The sequence below is a fragment of the Palaemon carinicauda genome, chromosome 1 (assembly GCF_036898095.1).
Source record: "Palaemon carinicauda isolate YSFRI2023 chromosome 1, ASM3689809v2, whole genome shotgun sequence".
Classification (NCBI taxonomy): domain Eukaryota; kingdom Metazoa; phylum Arthropoda; class Malacostraca; order Decapoda; family Palaemonidae; genus Palaemon; species Palaemon carinicauda.
In genome coordinates, this window is record NC_090725.1 from 142,764,733 (window position 1) to 142,785,154 (window position 20,422).

The 20,422-nt window shown below is 49.4% G+C and overlaps 1 protein-coding gene across 5 annotated transcripts in view; it reads right to left on the minus strand.

Annotated features, from left to right (window-relative positions):
* The window catches only part of LOC137652322 (guanine nucleotide-exchange factor SEC12-like), a 175,679-nt gene that overhangs the window by 140,692 nt on the left and 14,565 nt on the right, over positions 1-20,422 (minus strand). For all 5 annotated transcript variants that reach the window (XR_011046256.1, XR_011046255.1, XR_011046253.1 and 2 more), the window contains exon 2: positions 15,899-16,160. Coding sequence is in view for 1 of the 5 variants with exons in the window: in XM_068385664.1 (XP_068241765.1) it covers positions 15,899-16,160 (262 nt within the window). In the remaining 4 variants the exon portion in view is untranslated. The remainder of the gene's footprint in view (positions 1-15,898; positions 16,161-20,422) is intronic.

Here is a 20,422-nt window from a genome sequence, read left to right on the forward strand (position 1 = left end):
GTCAATGACCCTGTGGATCCAGGAAGAAATTGTATTTCTTATGAACCTCCTCTTGACCTTCCCCGTGTTGACAAACATTGCTGACACACAGGGGCGAGCTGCTGCTGTTCTTTTAAAGTAACACCTCAGACTCCTTACTGGGCAAAGTACCAGTTGGTCTAGGTCTTTGGTTACAGGACGGAGACTCTATATCCAGAATGGGCCGAATCTATGACCCGACACACACAGACTTTGAGTCTTAGCCACAAACTCAGGGAAGAAGCCGAGTATTACTTCTCCGCAACTCTTTGAGTGGGAGACATCGTAAGATAGACTATGCCACTCACTGACTCTCTTGGCCGAAGCCAAAGTGAGTAGAAACACCATCTTCAGGGTAAGGTGGCAAACTGTAGCCTGGCGTAATGGTTGGTAGTGGGTACCCTTCAGAGACGGAGGGAACCGAACCATGTTCCAAGGAGGAAGTCTAACTTCCGACTGGGGACAAGTAAACTCATAACTCCGTATGAGTAAGAAAAGTTCCAACGAGGAGGAAATATCTAACCCTTTCAGTTTAAAAAGCAAAACTCAAGGCTGGGCAGTATCCCTTGACTGCCAAAACTAATAAAAGCATTTCTTCCCGAAGGTGTCATGGAACTTCGCTGTTGTTGGATTAGGAGCATCGAGGGGAGTGATACTCCTTCCTCAACAACAGCCCCAAAAACCAACCACTTTGGCTGGAAGAATGACTGAAGTGTCTATACATACTTTCCGCAACTTGTTGCGGAAAGCCTCTCTGAGAGAGGGGGTGCTGGACAGTCTCCAGGTGTGAAGTCGAAGCGAACCTACAGCTTTGTGGAAGATGTCGGTATGTGGCTGTTTGAGTAGATCGTGTTGTGGAGGAGGTTCCCTCATAAGCTGCAGAAGGTCCGGGAAACCCTTCTGCGTGATACCATAGCAGAGGTAATAGAGTCATTGATAAGTTCTTGCATATCCTGACTTGGTTGAGGACTTTCTCATCAGTTAGAAAGGGGGAAAAGTGTACACATCTATGTTGGCCCCCCCTTGTTGGAATTCATCTTGTGACCCAGAACCCAAGAGTGAGGGTCCGGGACTGGGGAACAGTAAAGCGGGAAGCCTGAAATTCAGGGCCGCTGTGAACAGGTCCACAGTCAGGGAACCCAACAAAGTTAGGATTTTGTTGGCTACTATATGATTCAATGACCACTAGGAGCCCACTATCCGAGTCGCTCTGTTTTGTCAGCAAGTGGATTCCTATTGCCAGGAATGACGCGAACGGATAGGGACACCTAGCTGTCTTCTGTCGATCTGAGTATTTCTACTGCTCGATGGTTCTCTACGACTTTATATGCTGGTACCTTTCTGATTCGGACACCAAAGGACTGAGATGGTTTTGTACGACATATGGGGGCCCCACCTTCTTTTGATGCATCCAAAAAGGAGGTTCTCGTCTGCCACCCACCATTTGAGTTCTGTCAGTTCTTTTGACCTTAGTTGAACCAGGGTGTCCGAGGAATCCCTTGCTTGATTCCACTTGGACTTGAAGCACCCTTGGACCCATAAGAAAAGAGTTACTCCCTCCGATCATCGGAAAAGGGGAAGGGTACTGGACTACCTGGTCAACCAATTACCCTTTAGGGTGGTCAACAATACCCTGGGATTGTGACTGTTGTTCCCCTCCCCTAAGGGTTAGCAAGCCCCTTTGAGTTGAACAGGCAAGCTTGACTCTCAAGTGAAAATCAATGCTCCTCAGTTTGTCCCGAAGGGTCGAGGGATTGCGTAGCATGAAAACATCTCGAGCTGATGTCAAGACGTGCAACTGACTACAAGCTTCTACTAAGAAGGGGGGGGGGGGGGCAGGATCCTCTCCTCCCTCAAACTGCCACCAATCAAGTGGGAGTTGGCCGAGTGAGAATGATACAAATCGGTAAAACAGGTATCCAGTACTGATTATGTTACAGTATTACAGCGAATTTCCTTAAGGTATCCAGTGCTGATTATGTTACAGTATTACAGCGAATTTCCTTAAGGTATCCAGTGCTGATTACGTTACAGTATTACAGCGAATTTCTTTAGAGATCACTTTTTGAACAAGAGACTAGTTGGTAACTACTGAGCACATCCAATTATTCCCATCCAATTATTTTAGGACGGGTAATCTGTGCATAAGTCTATCTACGGACCAGTAACACACACAGGAGAGCCGGACGAACATACAGGCGTAGCCCAAATTATAGTCGCATCCAGAACTCGGTTGGAGAAAGTGTAAATTGTTCGTGATCAAGATTTTCTCCTCCTTGTCAAAAACAAAAAAACGTTTGTAATTTTTCTTCTCCGATCGGAAAAAACTGGCATAAGTATAGCATATTCCCTTCTAGGAAAACGGATTCACTTAAGATGACAAATTCGTAGATAATTTGTATTTTTCCTAACTATACAAACCTTAGCTATTTAATATGGGTATTACTTTCGACGTAGCTGAAATGACAAGCCATTAGAATTTTCCTCCCTCACACACCTGTGATTAGCTCACTTTGCTTAGAGGTAGGACTTCCCGGGGGAAAGGGCTGGCGGGCAAATTTGATTAAATAGCTAAGGTTTGTATAGTTAGGAAAAATACAAATTATCTACGAATTTGTCATTTGTTCTGTAACATGAAATACAAACCACGCTATTTAATATGGGTGACTCAACCCTTAGGTAGGGTGGTAAGTCCCAGCCATTACTGGCTTTTGGCTTTTTGCACCGGGGACTCAGTATCTGAGTGTGTTAGTACTCAAAGATAAGGAGTCCCTGCACCTCACAAGTGCCTTGCTCTGCAAGGACCGCGGCCTACGTAAGCTTGTGTGTGAAGGAATGAAGTGTGACTCATCCTAGGAAGTTGACCTGAAGTCCTTTAGATGGAATTCTAGGATAGGACGTTCCAAATACCACCTCGTAAGGGTATGGGGACGTGACAGTATTATCTTAATACTAGGAACACAAGGAAACATGGTTTACCTACAGTGGTTTGAAGTCAGCTGTGCAGAGAATCCAGGATGCTGCTTTCCCCAAGAGAGGGGAGAATGAAGAAAAGAATAAGGGCCAGGCATACCTTTTCATTCATGCAGACTAAAACCGGGTAACAATGCCCTCAACCCTCTACTACTTGTCCATTAAGGAGCCTGAGGTTTAAACCAGCTGTTGTGCAGCCACCACAGGGCCAATAGAAAATGTATCGAGCCTCCTGTGGATCACGTCTTGCAGGTAGGGGGCTGTGAAGGTCGTCTGACGCTTCCAAACTCCTGCTTGTAAAACCTGCGTCACTGAGTAATTCTTCTTGAAGGCCAGGGACGTAGCGATGCCCCTGACATCGTGTGCCCTAGGGCGACGTGACGGAGGAGGGTCGGGATTCAGGGAATGATGGATAACCCTGCGAATCCACGCTGAGATAGAATTCTTAGTGACCCTCCTCTTCGTCCTTCCGGTGCTCACAAACAATGCCTGCACCCGAGGATGAATTGCAGCTGTTCTCTTAAGATAGAGCCTCAGACTCCTCACTGGGCACAGTAGGAGATGGTCTGGGTCATCTGTTACAGAACGAAGACTCGAAATCCGGAAAGAGTCAAACCGAGGGTCCAGCACTCCTGGATTTTGAGTCTTAGCAACAAACTCAGGGACGAATCTGAACGTTACCTCTCCCCCATCCCCTTGAATGGGCGATGTCATACGAGAGACCATGAAGTTCGCCGACTCGCTTGGCCGAGGCCAAGGCAAGTAGGAACACCGTCTTCCACGTCAGGTGGCGATCAGAGGCCTGGCGTAATGGTTCGAAGGGAGGTCTCTTAACCCTTTTACCCCCAAAGGACATACTGGTACGTTTCACAAAAGCCATCCCTTTACCCCCATGGACGTACCGGTACGTCCTTGCAAAAAAATGCTATAAATATTATTTTTTTCATATTTTTGATAATTTTTTTAGAAAATTCAGACATTTTCCAAGAGAATGAGACCAACCTGACCTCTCTATGACAAAAATTAAGGCTGTTAGAGCAATTTAAAAGAAATATACACCAAAATGTGCTGGGAAAAAAGTAACCCCTTGGGGGTTAAGGGTTGGAAATTTCCAAAAAGCCTGGGGGTAAAAGGGTTAAGAGACCTGACAACTCGAACCACGTTCCATGGAGGAGGTCTCACTTCCGACTGAGGGCAGGTAAGTTTATAACTTCGTATGAGTAAAGAAAGTTCCAGCGAAGAGGAAATGTCCATTCCTTTGAGCCTGAAGGCAAGACTTCAAGGCTGAGCGATAGCCTTTTACGGCCGAGACCGAAAGGCGGATTTCTTCCCGCAAATACACGAGAAACTCCGCTATTGCTGGAATAGTGGCATTGAGTGGAGAGATACCCCTTCCACGATATCAACCACAGAAAACTCACCACTTCGCCTGGTAGACCCCTGCGGATGACCTTCGCAGGTGTCGAGACATCCTTTCAGCAACTTGTTGCGAAAAGCCTCTCTCTGTGAGGATATGCTGGATAGTCTCCAGGCGTGAAGCCGCAGCGAAGCTACGGCTTTGTGAAAGATGTTGGCGTGTGGTTGTTTGAGTAGCTCGTGCCGTGGAGGAAGTTCTCTCGGGAGTTCCGCCAGAAGCTGCAGAAGGTCCGGAAACCACTCTGTGTGATGCCATAGCGGAGCTATCAAGGTCATTGACAGGTTGACCGATATTCTGGTCTTGTTGAGTACCCTCCTCATCAGACAGAACGGGGGAAAGGCGTAAACGTCAATGTTGTCCCACCTCTGCTGAAAAGCATCTTGCCAGAGAGCCTTGGGGTCTGGAACTGGGGAGCAGTAAAGTGGAAGCTTGAAATTCAAAGCTGTCGCGAACAGATCCAACGTCGGGGAACCCCACAAAGTCAGGACTTTGTTGGCTACTAGACGATCCAAAGACCACTCGGTACTCACTATCTGGGATGCCCTGCTCAGACTGTCGGCGAGCACATTCCTCTTGCCTGGAATGAAACGAGCTGATAGTGGAATCGAGTGGACTTCGGCCCATCTCAGTATCTCTACTGCCAGATGGGATACCTGCTCTGAAAAGGTACCTCCCTGCTTGCTGATGTAAGTCACTACCGTGGTGTTGTCGCTCATCACCACCACGGAGTGACCCGCCAGGTACTGTTGAAACTGTTGAAGTGCCAGGAATACGGCCTTCATTTCTAGCAGATTTATGTAGAGGCACTTTTCTGATTCTGACCAGAGGCCTGAGGTCGTGTGGTTCAGAACATGGGGCCCCCACCCTTTCTTTGAGGCGTCCGAAAACAGCATCAAATCCGGGGGGAGGACGAGAAGATCTACTCCCTTTCGGTTCTCGTCTGTCACCCACCACTGAAGGTCCGTCCATTCCGCAGGACCCATAGGGACCATGACGTCCGGGGAATCGTGTCCTTGATTCCACCGAGATTCGAGTCGCAATTGCAGGGATCTCATTCTGAGGCGACCGTTTGGAACTAGACGGGAAAGGGAAGAAAGGTGACCGAGGAGACGTAACCACGATTGGGCTGGGAGTTCTTCTCATCTGAGGAAAGGATCTGCAACCCTCCTCAGCCTTGCTATCCTGTCGTCTGATGGGAAGGCTTTGTGGAGATTGGTGTCCAATATCATGCCTAGATATACCAGTCGCTGAGTTGGAAGCAAGTCCCAGAAGCTTGTCTCGGTGTCGAAGAAGGGTCGACTCCGAGTCTGCCAGGATCAGCCAGTCATCCAGATAACGGAGGAGACGGATGCCGATCCTGTGTGCACACGAAGAAATCAGGGTGAACACTCTGGTAAATACCTGATGTGCTGTGGAGAGACCGAAACACAGCACCTTGAACTGGTAGATCTTGTTGTCTAGGCTGAATCTTAAGTACTTCCTTGAAGACGGATGGACTGGGATCTGGAAGTACGTGTCCTTCAGGTCCACTGTACACATGAAGTCTTGTGGTCTCACTGCAAGTCTGACCATGTCTGCCGTCTCCATGCTGAACGGGGTTTGTTTGACAAACCTGTTCAGAGCTGAGAGGTCGATGACTGATCTCCAGCCTCCAGACGCCTTCCTTACAAGAAAGAGTCGACTGAAGAAGCCTGGGGAAGCGTCGACGACCTCCTGGGGAGAGTCATTCTTTAACATGGTCTTGACTTCTGCCCGTAGGGCTTGGCCCCTTGCCGATCCCATGGCAAAGGAGCTCAACGACACTGGATCCGCTGTCAGGGGAGGTAGAGATGTTGTGAACGGGACGCGATATCCCTGACTGATTACGGAAATTGTCCAGAAATCGGCCCCGAGTTGCAACTTTGTAGGCATCCCCCCACTGGTGGACATGCAGGGGGATTGCCAATCCTAGCGTTTGCGGCCTCAGCCACTCCCTCTAGGATTTTTCCCTCCCCTGGAGGACTTTTTGCCTTTCTTGTCTTTGACAGGAAAGGGCTTCGATACCGTTACCTTTGCTGCCACTGCCGTTTTCGTCGTCTTGGACGGGCGAGATTGTTGAGGTGCTGGAGGTTTATAGGCTTTGATGTAAGAGCCCTATGTAGGAGAGAGTCCTGATTGGACTTCCTCCACCTCTCAGCTGCCTGTTCCACGTCTTTAAGCTCAAACAGATTCTTTCCAAAAAGGGAAGAATATCTGAGCCTGCTGACCTCGACGGCTGGGACCTTCGTGTGGAACCTCTCTGCCACCGCATCACGTCGTTTCAGGATGCAATTGGCCCACAAGTTCGAGACTTGGTGGGCCAGAAACTCAATGATGCGGGTGCCCGAAAGGAGGAAAGTCTCCAGGGCCTCCTTGGTGCTCTCCTTAGACAGGTCCTTGGATCGCAACAGGATGCCAAGAGACCCCAGCCAGACGTCCAGCCATGAAGTAGCCTGCATGGCACACTTCGCAACCTCCTCCTGACTTAGGATCTCTGTCGCCGAGAAAGACACTTGCCGGCTAGAGAGCCTCTCTAGAGGGACTCCCTTGGTGAGCTCTTCCACGGAATGGTGCAAGGGGAGAGCTAGGCAAGACTCCTCCATGATCTCAAAGTACCTCCTCTGGTGGATACGAGGAGGAGGGAGGAGCTTGTTGCCAGCAGTGGAACGGCTGGAGGAGGCGAGTTCGGAGAGCTGGCCCTCAACCTTATCCCTGGCACTCTTCACCCCATGGGACCAGGGCAAAGCCGCACTGGCCTTAGCGGGTTTCTGAGTGCCAAAGACTCGGTCCAGAACCGTGTCTTTGCCCTCTCGAGGAGGAATCTCAGGGTCCGGGAACCCGTTGAGATGCCTCATCAGGGTCAGAACCTGCCAGAAGGCATGCTCTGACTCCTGTGGCTCCCCTCTTGGAGAACTGGTAGCAAAGTCTCCCGTCCCCAAAGGATCTTCTTGGGGGGACACGTGGACGTTCTCTGCGGGTCTTGTTGGCTCTGGTCGAATCCTTGAGGATGACTTGGGGATGGTTTTAGAGTCCTTAGGCTCCCTCCTGGGAGTAATACAGGACTCCAACAACGACGTCTGTGGGCTCTTCTCCGCCCCAACCCGGGACGATTCTCCCGCACGAGGTGAGGTTTCTCCCATTGGTGCGATGGGAGAACGTCTCACCTCGGTAGACTCCCCTGAGGACGGAAAATCCTCATCCACAGGAGAGGGAGAGAAAGTCTGGGGGGGGAAAGAGCCTACCCCCAAGGACTTCCGAGGAGCCAGCTTGGCCTGGGAGAAGTTACTACGACTTCTGCTCCTCTCTTCCTCTTCAGTGGGGTCGGAGCTGCCATTGATTTGAGGCCCAACTCAGAGAAGGCAGGTTTGAAAGCCTGCATGACGGCTCTGACAAGCGGCCCGAACCATGGCTGCTTAATAACAGCAGAGACTCCCTCTGAAGGGAAGGGGATCGGGTGATCCTTCGGAGTAGAAACAACTGGGCCTGCCTGCAAAGAAAGCGAAGAAGAAGGTTGGTTCCTGGACCTATCCGGAGTATTCCCCTCCTCCTGCGGGAGCACTGATCTGCGCTTGCGGGGGGAGGGGCGGGGGACGTGAAGATGACGACCTGGAGGCTCTCGTTCCCGTAGCTTCGCGCGGTGGCTCGCGCTGTGAATCCTGATGGGAATCGCGCTGGGGATCGCGCTGGGGATCGCGCTGGGGATCGCGCTGGCGCTCGCGCGATGGGATTTTCCCTGGTTCGCGCTCAGGCGAACCTTCGCGCGCGCGGAGATGATGGCGAGGGCGAGCGATGGCGCACTGGCGAGCGATGGCGCACTGGCGAGCGATGGCGCGCTGGCGAGTGATGGCGCGCTGGCGAGCAATGGTGCGCAGGCGAGCGACCGCGCACAGGCGAGGGGGCGCGTGGGCGCGCAGGCGTTCTACGACGCATGGGCGAGTGGGCGCGTTGACGCGCTGGCGAGCGATGGCGCGCAGGTGATCAGGTGATCGGTGGCGCGCAGGTGCGCGATCTTGCGAAAGCAGAGGAAGCGCCAAAGGGTGTGCAAGCGCTTGCGCGCGCGGAGGTGATAGCTCGCGGGCAGGAACTCACTGAGCTCTAGAAGGTGTGCGCGCACGCGCAGGGGAAATACCCCTAGCGCGTGGGTGCGCAGAAGGGCACACCGCAGGAGCTGGGCCAGGTGCGCATGATGGAGACTGCGCGCGATGGCGCGTAGGCGAGGGCTGACGAGTAGGTGAGGTCCGAAGGCGCGTAGGAGATCGCTGACGGGAAGAAGAAAGATTCTTCCCTCCTACGCCCAGATCCGGAGATCGTGGGGGTGCAGGCGCACGTTGGCGCGCAGGCGAACGCTGGCGTGTAGGTGAAGAGCACTGGCGAGCAGGAGATCGTGGGTGCACGTGGCGCGCATCAGGATGAGGGTGCGCAGATGCGCGCTGGCGAGGAGAAGATCGCTGGCGTACAGGAGATCCCTGGCGCGCAGGTGAGCACAGGTGAGCGCTGGGGCGTAGTCTCAGCCACAGGAGATCGCTGGCGCATTGTCCCTGAAACAGGTGGTTTCTGAAGAGCAGTCTCAGGAACAGCAGGAGAGTGCTTGCGCACCATAGCGAGTGGGCGTGCAGGAGAGCGTTGGTGCGCAGGGGACACCTGGCGCTTAAGGGACTTACTCACAATGTGAGAAAGCCCCTTTTGCCCCGAAGGGACCGATGCCCGTTGGTTAACGGGGTGTGTGGGCACCCACAGCGCGTCAGCAGCCAGGAACGGAGATGGAAGGTCAGCAGGTCTGGCAGGCGAAGGATATCGTGAACGATATGCAGAGAGGTCCAGGGATACAGCTGCAACGGTCGGTGCACGGCGAGGAGGATACTCTGTGGGGGACTGCGAAGACGAAGAACCGAAGAGGCGCCTCCTAACTCCCTTGTGGGGAGAAGGAAGGCCTGATACGTCCTCTGGGGGCAGCAGGCAGACCATCGGCAGTCCTCCGAAGAGGAGTCTCTGTCAGTGAACTCCCACGAGGGGGAGAATCACCTGCAGGAGAGACCGTTGGACTTAGCTCCTCCCTCGAAGGATGTTCGAAGGGGGGAACTAAGCCTTCAGCTGCATCGGGAACCATAGCAGGGGTTTGACCTAACTCGTCGGAAGCCCCTGCCACAACAACGTCGACGATAGACAGAGGATCAACCTCTGCTACCGTCGGCGACTGTTTGACAGCAGCCCCCAACCTGATTATGTCAAACAGGGCTTCCTTGGAGGGCGAACCCTGAAGCCCCAAGGAAGCCCAAAGCTGCAACAAATCATTGTTAGAAACATTATCAGAAATATCCTCCCCCGGGGGAGGAGGAGAAGCTGCTTTGCTATGGGAGGCAACTCCCTCTCCCGAACCCCGAGGTTGGTGAACGTAAGTACGGCCTACGCTACCACTCGACAGCCTCTCGGGAGAGACCGATCGAGTGGGAGCTTCGGAGGAAGTTCAGGCTACGAAAGAAGAGTCCTTGGGATTTTCTCTCTTCAAGGAAACCCCTGGAGGAGAAATATCCCGTTTGGACTTCTTCTTCCGGCGCCGGGAAAACATCTCCCACTGGGAGGTAGACCACTCCCTACACTCACCACATACTTTATTTCTTTCACACCGTTGGCCCCTGCAATAAGGACATAAGGTGTGAGGGTCTGTGTCCACCGCCGACATAAACGTTCCGCAAGGGCGGTCAGGTAAGCCAGGACACTTCCGCATGGTAAAGGCCAACTTCCAAACACACTGAAGAGAAAAAGCAAAAAACAAAGATCAAAGGCTGTCATATAAGCGAGGGTGGGAGCAGACACGTGTGATCGTCACCCGAGCCAAAAGCAAAGTGAGCTAATCACAGGTGTGTGAGGGGGGGAGGTGTAGCAAGGGGTTGTAAACCCTCGTCAAAATTCTAATGGCTCGTCATTTCAGCTACGCCGAAAGTAATACCCATATTAAATAGCGTGGTTTATATTTCAGTTACGGAACAAATAAGTGTTCGGTCCAAGTATTTTCTAAAAACTAAAAACTTTCATTGGAAAGAAAGGAAGGAATTGCCTATGAAGGCAGACCGCGTATGCAGTATGTCTGGTTATGGAATGATAAGGATATAGTCATCAACACTACAACTTATTAGAGCAGAGTTCTAATTGTAAGATGGTCTATGGTCCTTTTTGGCAGAAAGATCGCTTGCACACATATGTACCTGCCAGTCTGTGGTAGCGCATGCGTATTCTTTGCCGCCGGCTAAATGTTTGAAAATGGATTTGAGACCAGTTGAGGGACTAATGCATGTACGACGAATCGCAACATTATTGCCCAAGGAATCTTTGATCGTCGACTAGATATAATAATATTTACGATTTGAATCATTCCTCCATTGGTGTGCCTACCCTGTGGGCGGGCCTTGCCAATGTTCATACACAGACAACATTGTCTGTCCCCCCGTGGACGAGCTTTGTAACGTTCATAAATATAATGAGAAGTTGACGTTTGTTGCTAACGTTCATAAACGTAAGCTAACACTGCTCCCTTGGGACTAAAGGCTATAGACAATAACCATGTAAGGGTAAAAAATAATAAAATGTCTCACAAGCCTATAGTGTTAAAACAAGAATTCGTTGTGCCTGGGGCATAATGACGGCATGCGGCTGGCTCTAACAATCGGTAGAAACCGTGTTTGTGACAATAACCTTAAGGTTTTGTCTGGGAGAGAGCGCATGCGCCCGGGAAGAAGTTCTTACTTTCTTTTATGGAGTTTTAATGAACACCTGTTAAAGTTATATAAAACTTCTCAGGGGCGAGAGTTTCCCATATAGGGTGTAGTCTCGTATGTGAGAGTTTGCTCAACAAACACATACATTAAAACAGGTTCGTATGGGGTTGCCATCGACCTCTTTCGCATATGGGGTTGCCATCAAACGCTTTCTTGTATGAGGTTGCCATAGAACAATTTCTTGTATGAGGTTGCCATAGAACAATTTCCGGTAAGGCGTTGCCACTTGCTGGAGAGAAAAACTACCGTCTAATGCAGGCAAAAAAAATCTCCCAGAAGGAATTGAACTGGAATGTAAAAATTCTTTCTGCTCTGCTTCCGTCGCGGAGGTAACGAGATTGATGCTGATCTCACAGAGCCGATGTCAGGATGCCAGAGAACTTCAAATCAATCAATCAATCTCACAGGGGGTGAAGGTTTCTCAGTGACGAGAGACGATCACGAACCTCCTGCTACCCAAACAACTAGTTAGTGGGAGGGGTGGGGGGAAGGTGACGGTGGTTTGTACGAAGACAAAAGGCATGGAGCTGGCGAGACCAGCCTAGCTGACGCATAGCGATCAGTTAGGAGTGTAGTGACGTTATAAGTCACGTGACGCCGCTCCGTCATGGATTGGATGACCGAACCCGAAGTGGTGGTCAACCACAGAGCTTTCAGTGAAAGCTCTGGGTCGCGTGAACCATGAGATTCGGCGCAACGTGAACCCAGGGGTTCTATGTCATGGAAACTCAAAAAAATGGCCAAGAACCTTGTCATGCGAACCCATAGGGTCCGTGCGATGAGGATCAGAAGGTCCACGAGGAAAGAAGAACCCATGGGTTCAGTGTGACACCAGTCACGAGAGTCCGAAGCTCAACGTGACGAGATTTGGGAAACTCGGTGTTACATGAACCCTAAGACTTCACATAACAAGGGTTACGAGAGCCCAGGGATTCAGTATAACGCCAGTCATAAGAGTCCGAAGGCTCAGCATGACACTAGTCACAAGAGTCCAAGAGCTCAACGTAACGGGAGAGAAAACTCTGTGTTACAAGAGCTGAAAGGCTTGCCATAACCAGGGTTACGAGGGCCCAAAGGCTCAACGTAACGATAGTCAAGAGGGCCCGAAGGCTCAGCTTGACACGAGAGATTGAAGGCTCACCGTGACACAAGAGCCCAAAGGCTCAGCGTGATGCAGATCATGAGAAGCCAAAGAATCAGCGTGACCAGGGTTGCAAGAGCCCGAAGGTTCCACGCAATGGGAGACAGAAGACTCCGGGTTGCGAGAGCCCGAAGGCTTGGCATGACGCAGGTCATTAGAACCAGATGTAACTGAGAGACCGGGGTTGCGAGAGCCCGAAGGTTCAGCGCAATGAGAACCTAAAGGTTCCTGGTCATGGGAACCCCAGGGTTACAAAAGCCCGAAGGCTTAATACAACAGGAACCTGAAGGTTCCGGGTATCAAGAACTTGAAGGCTCAACGGGACTAGGACCCAAAAGTCCCTGGTTGCGAGAACCCGAAGGAACATCGAAACCAGAATCCAAAGGTTCGGTGATTGTAAGCTCAAAGGCTTAGCAAAACGAGGACCCAAAGGCCCCCGGTTACGAGAACCTGAAGGAACATCGAAATCAAAACCCAAGGGTTCGGTGTCCCGCAAACACGAAAGCTTTGTGAAACGAGGACCCTAAAGCCCCAGGTTATGAGGAAACAAAGGCCCCAAGTTATGAGAACCAAAAGGAATATCGAAACCAGAACCCGAAGGTTCGGTGTCCCGCAAGCCAGAAGGCTTAACTAGGAACCGAAGGTCCCGTGTTGGGAGAACCCGAAGGAACATCGCAACTGAAGCCCGAAGGCTCCGGATCAAGTAAGTCCGATGCAAGATCATCAGGAAACCCAGAAGGGAGATCATGACTTCAACCTGGGGGTTCAAAAAGGCGTTTCCTCATTGCAGGAGCAGCAGCATGACCTGGATGGAGAGGGGTCAGAATTCATCCACCCGACGAACACCCGAAGGGGAACGTCCGGCAAAAACCACACAAGGGGGAGACTGCTCAAGCCCAAGAAGCTTCCTCTCCCAAGAGAGAGGTACTATGTTCTCCTGAGAGAGAGGTATGTTCTCCTGAAGGAGAACATCGCCTAAAACTAAGCTCTGCCCCGGCCCTTGGGGGAGATGTGTAGGCATAAGGAGACCGCTGACCACAAGCGATTCTCTCGCAAACAAGAAAGATGTTCCCCTAGAGGAGGAACATGTTTAGGACTTTGCTCTCCTACCACCCCTGGAGGAGAAGTAACATCTTCGGAGTGAGCCACGAGACCAAAGTCAGACCAACAGGCAGCACCTCCTGCGCCCACCCCGACACAAGAACCCGAAGGTTCGAAAGGCGTCTCCAACCACAGGGGAGAAGAGAGGTCAGAAAACTACTCCCAACAGACCCAGGAAGGGAAACTTCTAGCAGAAAAAAAGCTGATCACAAGCTTTCCCTCGCGAACGAGAGGAATGTTCTCCCGAAGAAGGACATCACCTAGGAAATAGCATAGGTGTACGACACATGCTGGTTACAGATCAATCTCTCTCGCAGACCAGAGAGAATTACTCCCGAAGAAGGAACTTTATTTGGACTTTGCTTTCCCCCAGCCCAAGGGGTAGAAGCGCAGTCTTTGGCGATGAGATAGCATCTGCTGATCTTCATTAAGCCTTCAACAATTATCCACATAAGGAGGGTTGTTAAACGGCTGATTAAAGGAAGCTTTCCCTCGGAAGGAAGAGCATCCCAACACCTGGGGAGGTTAACTCTACCTCGGAAGGGAAAGTTCTCCAACCCCTGGAGGCGGACCTCCTAGCAGGGCTCTCTGCTTTCCGTCAATAAGCCTTGTTAAAATTGAAAGTCGGCATCGAGTGCTACCTGAGAAAAGTACCCAAGACTACTTTCTCCACTGCTCTCGTTCCCCCACCTGAGCATGAGGAACGACAGAGAGCCAAAAAGTGAAACAGAGACTGTACCACTATCGGCAAATACCTCATCCATACTGATAAGGACGTAACCAGCCACACGGTGCAGGACTGCGACAGGAGTGTCCGATTCCAAAGGAACGAACGGATCTGCTTCTATGTCAGCTGATTTATCAGGTAGTAGGTTGGCCAAGGCACCAGCCGCCCGTTGAAATACTACCGCCAGAGAGTTATGGGGTCCTTTGACTGGCCAGACAGTACTACGTTGGATCCTTCTCTTTGGTTACGGTTCTTTCTCTTTGCCTACACATACGCCGAATAGTCTGGCCTATTCTTAACAGATTCTCCTCTGTCCTCACACACCTGACAACACTGAGGTTACTAAACAATTCTTCTTCGCTCAAGGGGTTAACTACTGCACTGTATTTGTTCTGTGGCTACTTTCCTCTTAGTAAGGGTAGAAGAGACTCTTTAGCTATGGTAAGCAGCTCTTCTAGGAGAAGGACACTCCAAAATCAAACCATTGTTCTCTAGTCTTGGGTAGTGCCATAGCCTCTGTACCATGGTCTTCCACTGTCTTGGGTTAGAGTTCTCTTGCTTGAGGGTACAATCAGGCACACTATTCTATTTAATTTCTCTTCCTCTTGTTTTGTTAAAGTTTTCATAGTTTATATAGCAAATATTTATTTTAATGTTACTCTTCTTAAAATATTTTATTTTTCCTTCTTTCCTTTCCTTACTGGGCTATTTTCCCTGTTGGGGCCCCTGGGCTTATAGCATTTTGCTTTTCCAGCTAGGGTTGTAGCTTAGCAAATAATAATAATAATAATAATAATAATTTAGTCGAACAAAGCAGAACCGCATCGCTATCTGAGGAAAAATAAAAGTTATGAATTTCAACTTCAGTATTGAAGAAACATTCGTGGTGCGAACGGGAAAGGAGTATCTCCGTAGTGGATCTGCCGGCCGCCCACGTAAGAGGGAAAGCGGCATACTAACAGTAAGGGAGGAGACTATTAACACAATGATAACTCTCTTGCGGCGGAAGCCGAGTCCGTAATACGCAGTCACACAAACAGCAACTGTGATAAAAAGTTAAATATATATATAAAACATCCGGGTATGTTTTCATATATGTAAAACAGAATGAACTGTTAACAATCAAATGGCAAGTCTAGCGGGAGAGAGCGGCAATATGACTGTCCTCTACCGAGCCAAAAAGCAAAGTGGTTACTCAACCCAGGTGTGTGAGTGAGTGGGGTAGCCAGTCTACCACCACCCCCTACCCGCTAACCAGCAGGTTGGGTGGTTACCCCTCGCTAATAATTTTCATGGCTTGTTTTTCAGCTTTGCCGAAAGGTAATCCCCTATAAATAGTGAAGGGTTTGTATTTGTGACGGAAAAAAAGTTACATTTGAACACTAGGTATGTCTTCACTAAACAGGTTGGGTGGTTACCCCTCGTTAATAATTATCATGGCTTGTTTTTCAGCTTTGCCGAAAGGTAATCCCCTATAAATAGTGAAGGGTTTGTATTTGTGACGGAAAAAAAGTTACATTTGAACACTAGGTATGTCTTCACTAAACTGAATCACAGCTTTGTTATTCAACTGAATTCCCCCTTGTTGTCCTTCACTGTTCTGATCAAGAGATGGCAGGTGGATGGTCATGAAGTTGGAACATGGGAACTAAGAGCATTTCACTTTTCCAAGGTATGATTCCTGGAATTTACATTGGATTAATTAAATTTTCCCATCATACTTATCTTACCTCTTTCTTTTGGCTTTGGTATCCTTTCTATTGGTGCATCACCTGATTTAACTGAACGTAAAGTTGGTTTCAGTTTCATCAAGACACACTTTTCTTCCAAGCCAAGTGATAAGAATATTGTAGGGGCTGTCATCTTCTTTGATGCTACGGCTATGGGACCAGACCATCCAACCATATTTGTAATACAGAAGTCACCAACATCATAAGAAAGAACTTTTTCGCCCACTGTTTGCACGCCATTGTGATAAAGCTCAAAAACATCCTGAAAATGAAAATACAATGTGCCTAAAAATCATTCATATACAGTATGCAATACTATGCCTTTTCTTTTCCAAGAGATAAGAGAAAGACTTTTTCTTATAAGCAGCCAAACTCAATGTCAAATAGCACAGCATCTACGGTACAGTACGATTTTATATCTTTTACTTTTTCTAAACACTAACTGCAGATTGTATTGATACAAATAAATTAAAGCAATTTCTCATCATTTCAACTTTACAGTACGGTATTTTGTACTGATAATACAAATTGTAAACAGTATACTACTACATCTAATTTTGGGCAAAATTGCATTTTACTCAACAACATTTCCAAAACAAAGACGACAAATTTGGAACCAAATGACAAATTTGAAAGTAATTTGTATTTTTCCTAACAATACAAACCTGTTTTTCTTTACATAGGAGAAAATAACTGCAAGCTGGCATAGGGCTATAAAACTTTTAACGAGATGTCAACAACCATTCCAGTTGTTATCATTTGTATCAAGGCAATACACCGGACCCCACTCACTTATACCTTCTTCACTTTGATCGCAGACAGGACTTTCCCTAAGGGGTTACACGATGCGGGTTAAGTAAGTGTAAACAACTACAGGTTGTATTGTTACGAAAAATGACAAATTTGTAGATAATTTGTATATTTCCTAACTATACAAACCTTAGCTATTTAATAAGGGTATTACTTTCGGTGTAGCTGAAATGACGAGCCATTAATTTTGAACAAGGGTTTACTACCCACACCGCTAGTTAGCGGGGGGGGGAGCTTGATAACACCCCCCTCACACACCTGTGCTTGAGCTCACTTTGCTTGGAGGTAGGACTTCAGGGGGGATAGGGCTGGCGGGCAAGTTTGGTTAAATAGCTAAGGTTTGTATAGTTAGGAAAAATACAAATTATCTACGAATTTGTCATTTGTTCCGTAACTGGAATACAAAACACGCTATTTAATAGGGGTGACTCACCCATTAGGAAGGGTGGACCTCCCAGCCAGTCTGGCTTTTTGGCTTTGCCCGGGGGCTCCTTATCCGAGTGTGTTAGCACTCAAGAAATAGGGAGCCCCTGCACCTCGCTAAAACCTTGCTACGCAAGGTCTGCAGCCTACGCAAGCTGTGAGTGAAAGTATGTAGAAGTGTGACTCGTCCTAGAAAGTTGTTCCGAAGTTCTTTAGACGGAAAACTTGTATACTAGGACTTTCCCAATACCACCTCGTCAGGGTATGGGGACGTAACAGTATTAATCTTAATACTAGGAACACAAGGAAGCATGGTTTACCTGCAGTGGTTTGAAGTCAGCTATGCAGAGAATCCAGAATGCTGCTTTCCCCAAAAGAGGGGATGAGGAAGAAAAGAATAAGGGCCAGTCAAACCTTTTCATTCATGCAGACTAAAACTGGGTAACAATGCCCTCAACCTTCTGCTACTTGTCCAATAAGGAGCTTGAGGTTTTAAACCAGCTGTTGTGCAGCCACCACAGGACCGATAGAAAAAGTATCGAGTCTCCTGTGCATCACGTCTTGCAGGTAGTGGGATGTGAACGTGGTCTGTCTTTTCCACACCCCAGCTTGAAGAACCTGCGTCACTGAAAAATTTCTTTTGAAGGCCAGGGACATAGCTATGCCCCTGACATCATGTGCTCTAGGGCTATGTGATGGAGGAGGGTCTGGATTCAGTGCCAGGTCAATGACCCTGCGAATCCATGCAAAGATGGTGTTCTTGGTGACCCTCCTCTTAGTCCTTCCTGTGCTGACGAATAGTGCTGGCACACGAGGACGGGCTGCGGCTGTTCTCTTGAGGTACAAGCTCCTCACTGGGCAGAGACTAAAAATCCGGAAGGAGTCGAATCAAGGATCCACTACTCCCGGGTTCTGAGTCTTATCAATAAACTCAGGGACGAAGCTGAACGTTACCTCTCCCCATCCCCTTGAATGGGCGATGTCTTACGAGAGTCGCTGACTTGCTTGGTGAGGCCAAAGCTAGCAGGAACACCGTCTTCCAAGTTAGGTGGCGATCTGATGCCTGGCGTAATGGTTCGTAGGGGGTCTCTTAAGAGACCTGAGAACTCGAAACATGTTCCGTGGGGGAGGTCTCACTTCCGACTGGGGGCAGGTAAGTTCATAACTCCGTATGAGTAGAGAAAGTTCTAGCGATGAAGAAATGTCCATTCCTTTCAGTCTGAAGGTGAGACTTAAGGCTGAGCGATAGCCTTTCACTGCCGAGACTGAGAGGCGCCTTTCTTCACGCAATTACACGAGGAACTCCGATATTGCTGGAATAGTGGCATCGAGTGGAGAGATACCCATTCTACGAAACCAACCACAAAAGACTTTCCACTTTGCCTGGTAGACTGCTGCTGATGATTTCCGCAAATTTCCAGACATCCTGATCGCAACTTGTTGCGAAAATCCTCTCTCAGAGAGATGGTGGATAGTCTCCTGGCGTGAAGTCGTAGTGAAGCTACGGCTTTGTGGAAGATGTTGGCGTGTGGTTGTTTGAGTAGATTGTGTCGCAAAGGGAGTTCTCTTGGAGGCTCCGTTAGGAGTTGCACAAGGTCCGGGAACCATTCTGCGTGATGTCATAGCAGAGCTATGAGGGTCATTGAAAGAGTGACCGATGTTCTGGTCTTTTTGAGAACCCTCCTCATCAGACAGAACGGGTGAAAGGCGTAAACGTCGATGTTGTCCCACCATTGTTGGAAAGCATCTTGCCAGAGACCCTTGGGGTCTGGGACTGGGGAACAGTACAGCGGGAGCCACAAGTTCAGGGCCGTTGCGAAGAGGTCCACAGTCGGAGAACCCCTCTAAGTCAGGACTTTGTTGGCTACTAGATGATCCAAATACCACTTGGTACTCACTATCTGAGATGCTCTGCTCAGATTGTCGGCGAGCACATTCCTCTTGCCCGGAATGAAGCGTGCCGATAGTGGTATCGAGTGAATTTCGGCCCATCACAGTCTCTCTACTGCTAGATGGGATAGTTGCTGCAAAAAAGTACCTCCCTTGCTTGTTGATGTAGGCCACTACTGTGGTGTTGTTGCTCATCACCACCACAGAGTGACTTACCAGGTACTGTCGGAACTGTTGAAAGGCTAGAAAGACGGCCTTCATCTCTAAGAGATTTATGTGGAGGTACTTTTCTGACTCTGACCAGAGGCCTGAGGTCGTGTGGTGCAGCACGTGGGCGCCCCACCCTTTTTTTGAGCATCTGAAAACAGCATCAAATCCGGGGGGAGGACGAGAAGATCCACTCCCTTTCGTAGGTTCTCGTCTGCCACCCACCACTAGAGGTCCGTCACTTCCGCAGGTCCCATAGGGATCTGGATGTCCAGGGTGTCGTAAGCTTGATTCCACCGGGACTTGAGTCGCTAATGGAGGGGTCTCATCCTGAGGCGACAATTGGGAACTAGACGGGCCAGCGATGAAAGGTGACTGAGGAGACGTAACCCCGATTGGGCTGGAAGTTCTTCTCGTCTGAGAAAAGGTCTTGCGACCTTCCTCAGCCTTGCTATCCTGTTGTCTGATGGGAAGGCTTTGTGGAGATTGGTGTCTATAATCATGCCTAAGTATACCAGTCTTTGAGTGGGAAGCAGGGAGGACTTCTCGAGATTTACCATGATCCCAGATCTTGGCAAAGTCTCAGAAGTTTGTCTCGGTGTTGAAGAAGGGTTGACACCGAGTCTGCTGGGATTAGCCACTCGTCCAGATAACGGAGGAGACGGATGCCAATCCTGTGTGCCCAAGATGATACTAGGGTAAACACTCTGGTGAATATTGTGGTTCTGTGGAAAGACCGAAGCACAGCACCTTGAACTGGTATTTTCTGTTGTCCAGGCTGAATCTTAAGTACTTCCTTGAAGACGGATGGACTGGGATCTGGAAGTACGCGTCCTTTAGATCCAGTGTGCACATGAAGTCTTGCGGTCTTACTGCTAGTCTGACCGTGTCTGCCATCTCCATGCTGAACGGAGTTTGACAAACTTGTTCAGAGCTGAGAGGTCGATGACTGGTCTCCAGCCTCCAAACACCTTCTTTACAAGAAAGTGTCGACTGAAGAAGCCTGGGGATTCGTCGAGGACCTCTTGGAAAGCGCCCTTCTTCAACAGGGTCTGGACTTCTGCCCGAAGGGCTTGCCCCCTTGCCGATCCCATGGCAAGGGAGTTCAATGATACTGGATTCGTCGTCAGAGGAGGTAGAGATGTTATGAACGGGACGCGATATCCTAGACTGATCACGGAGACTGTCCAGGAA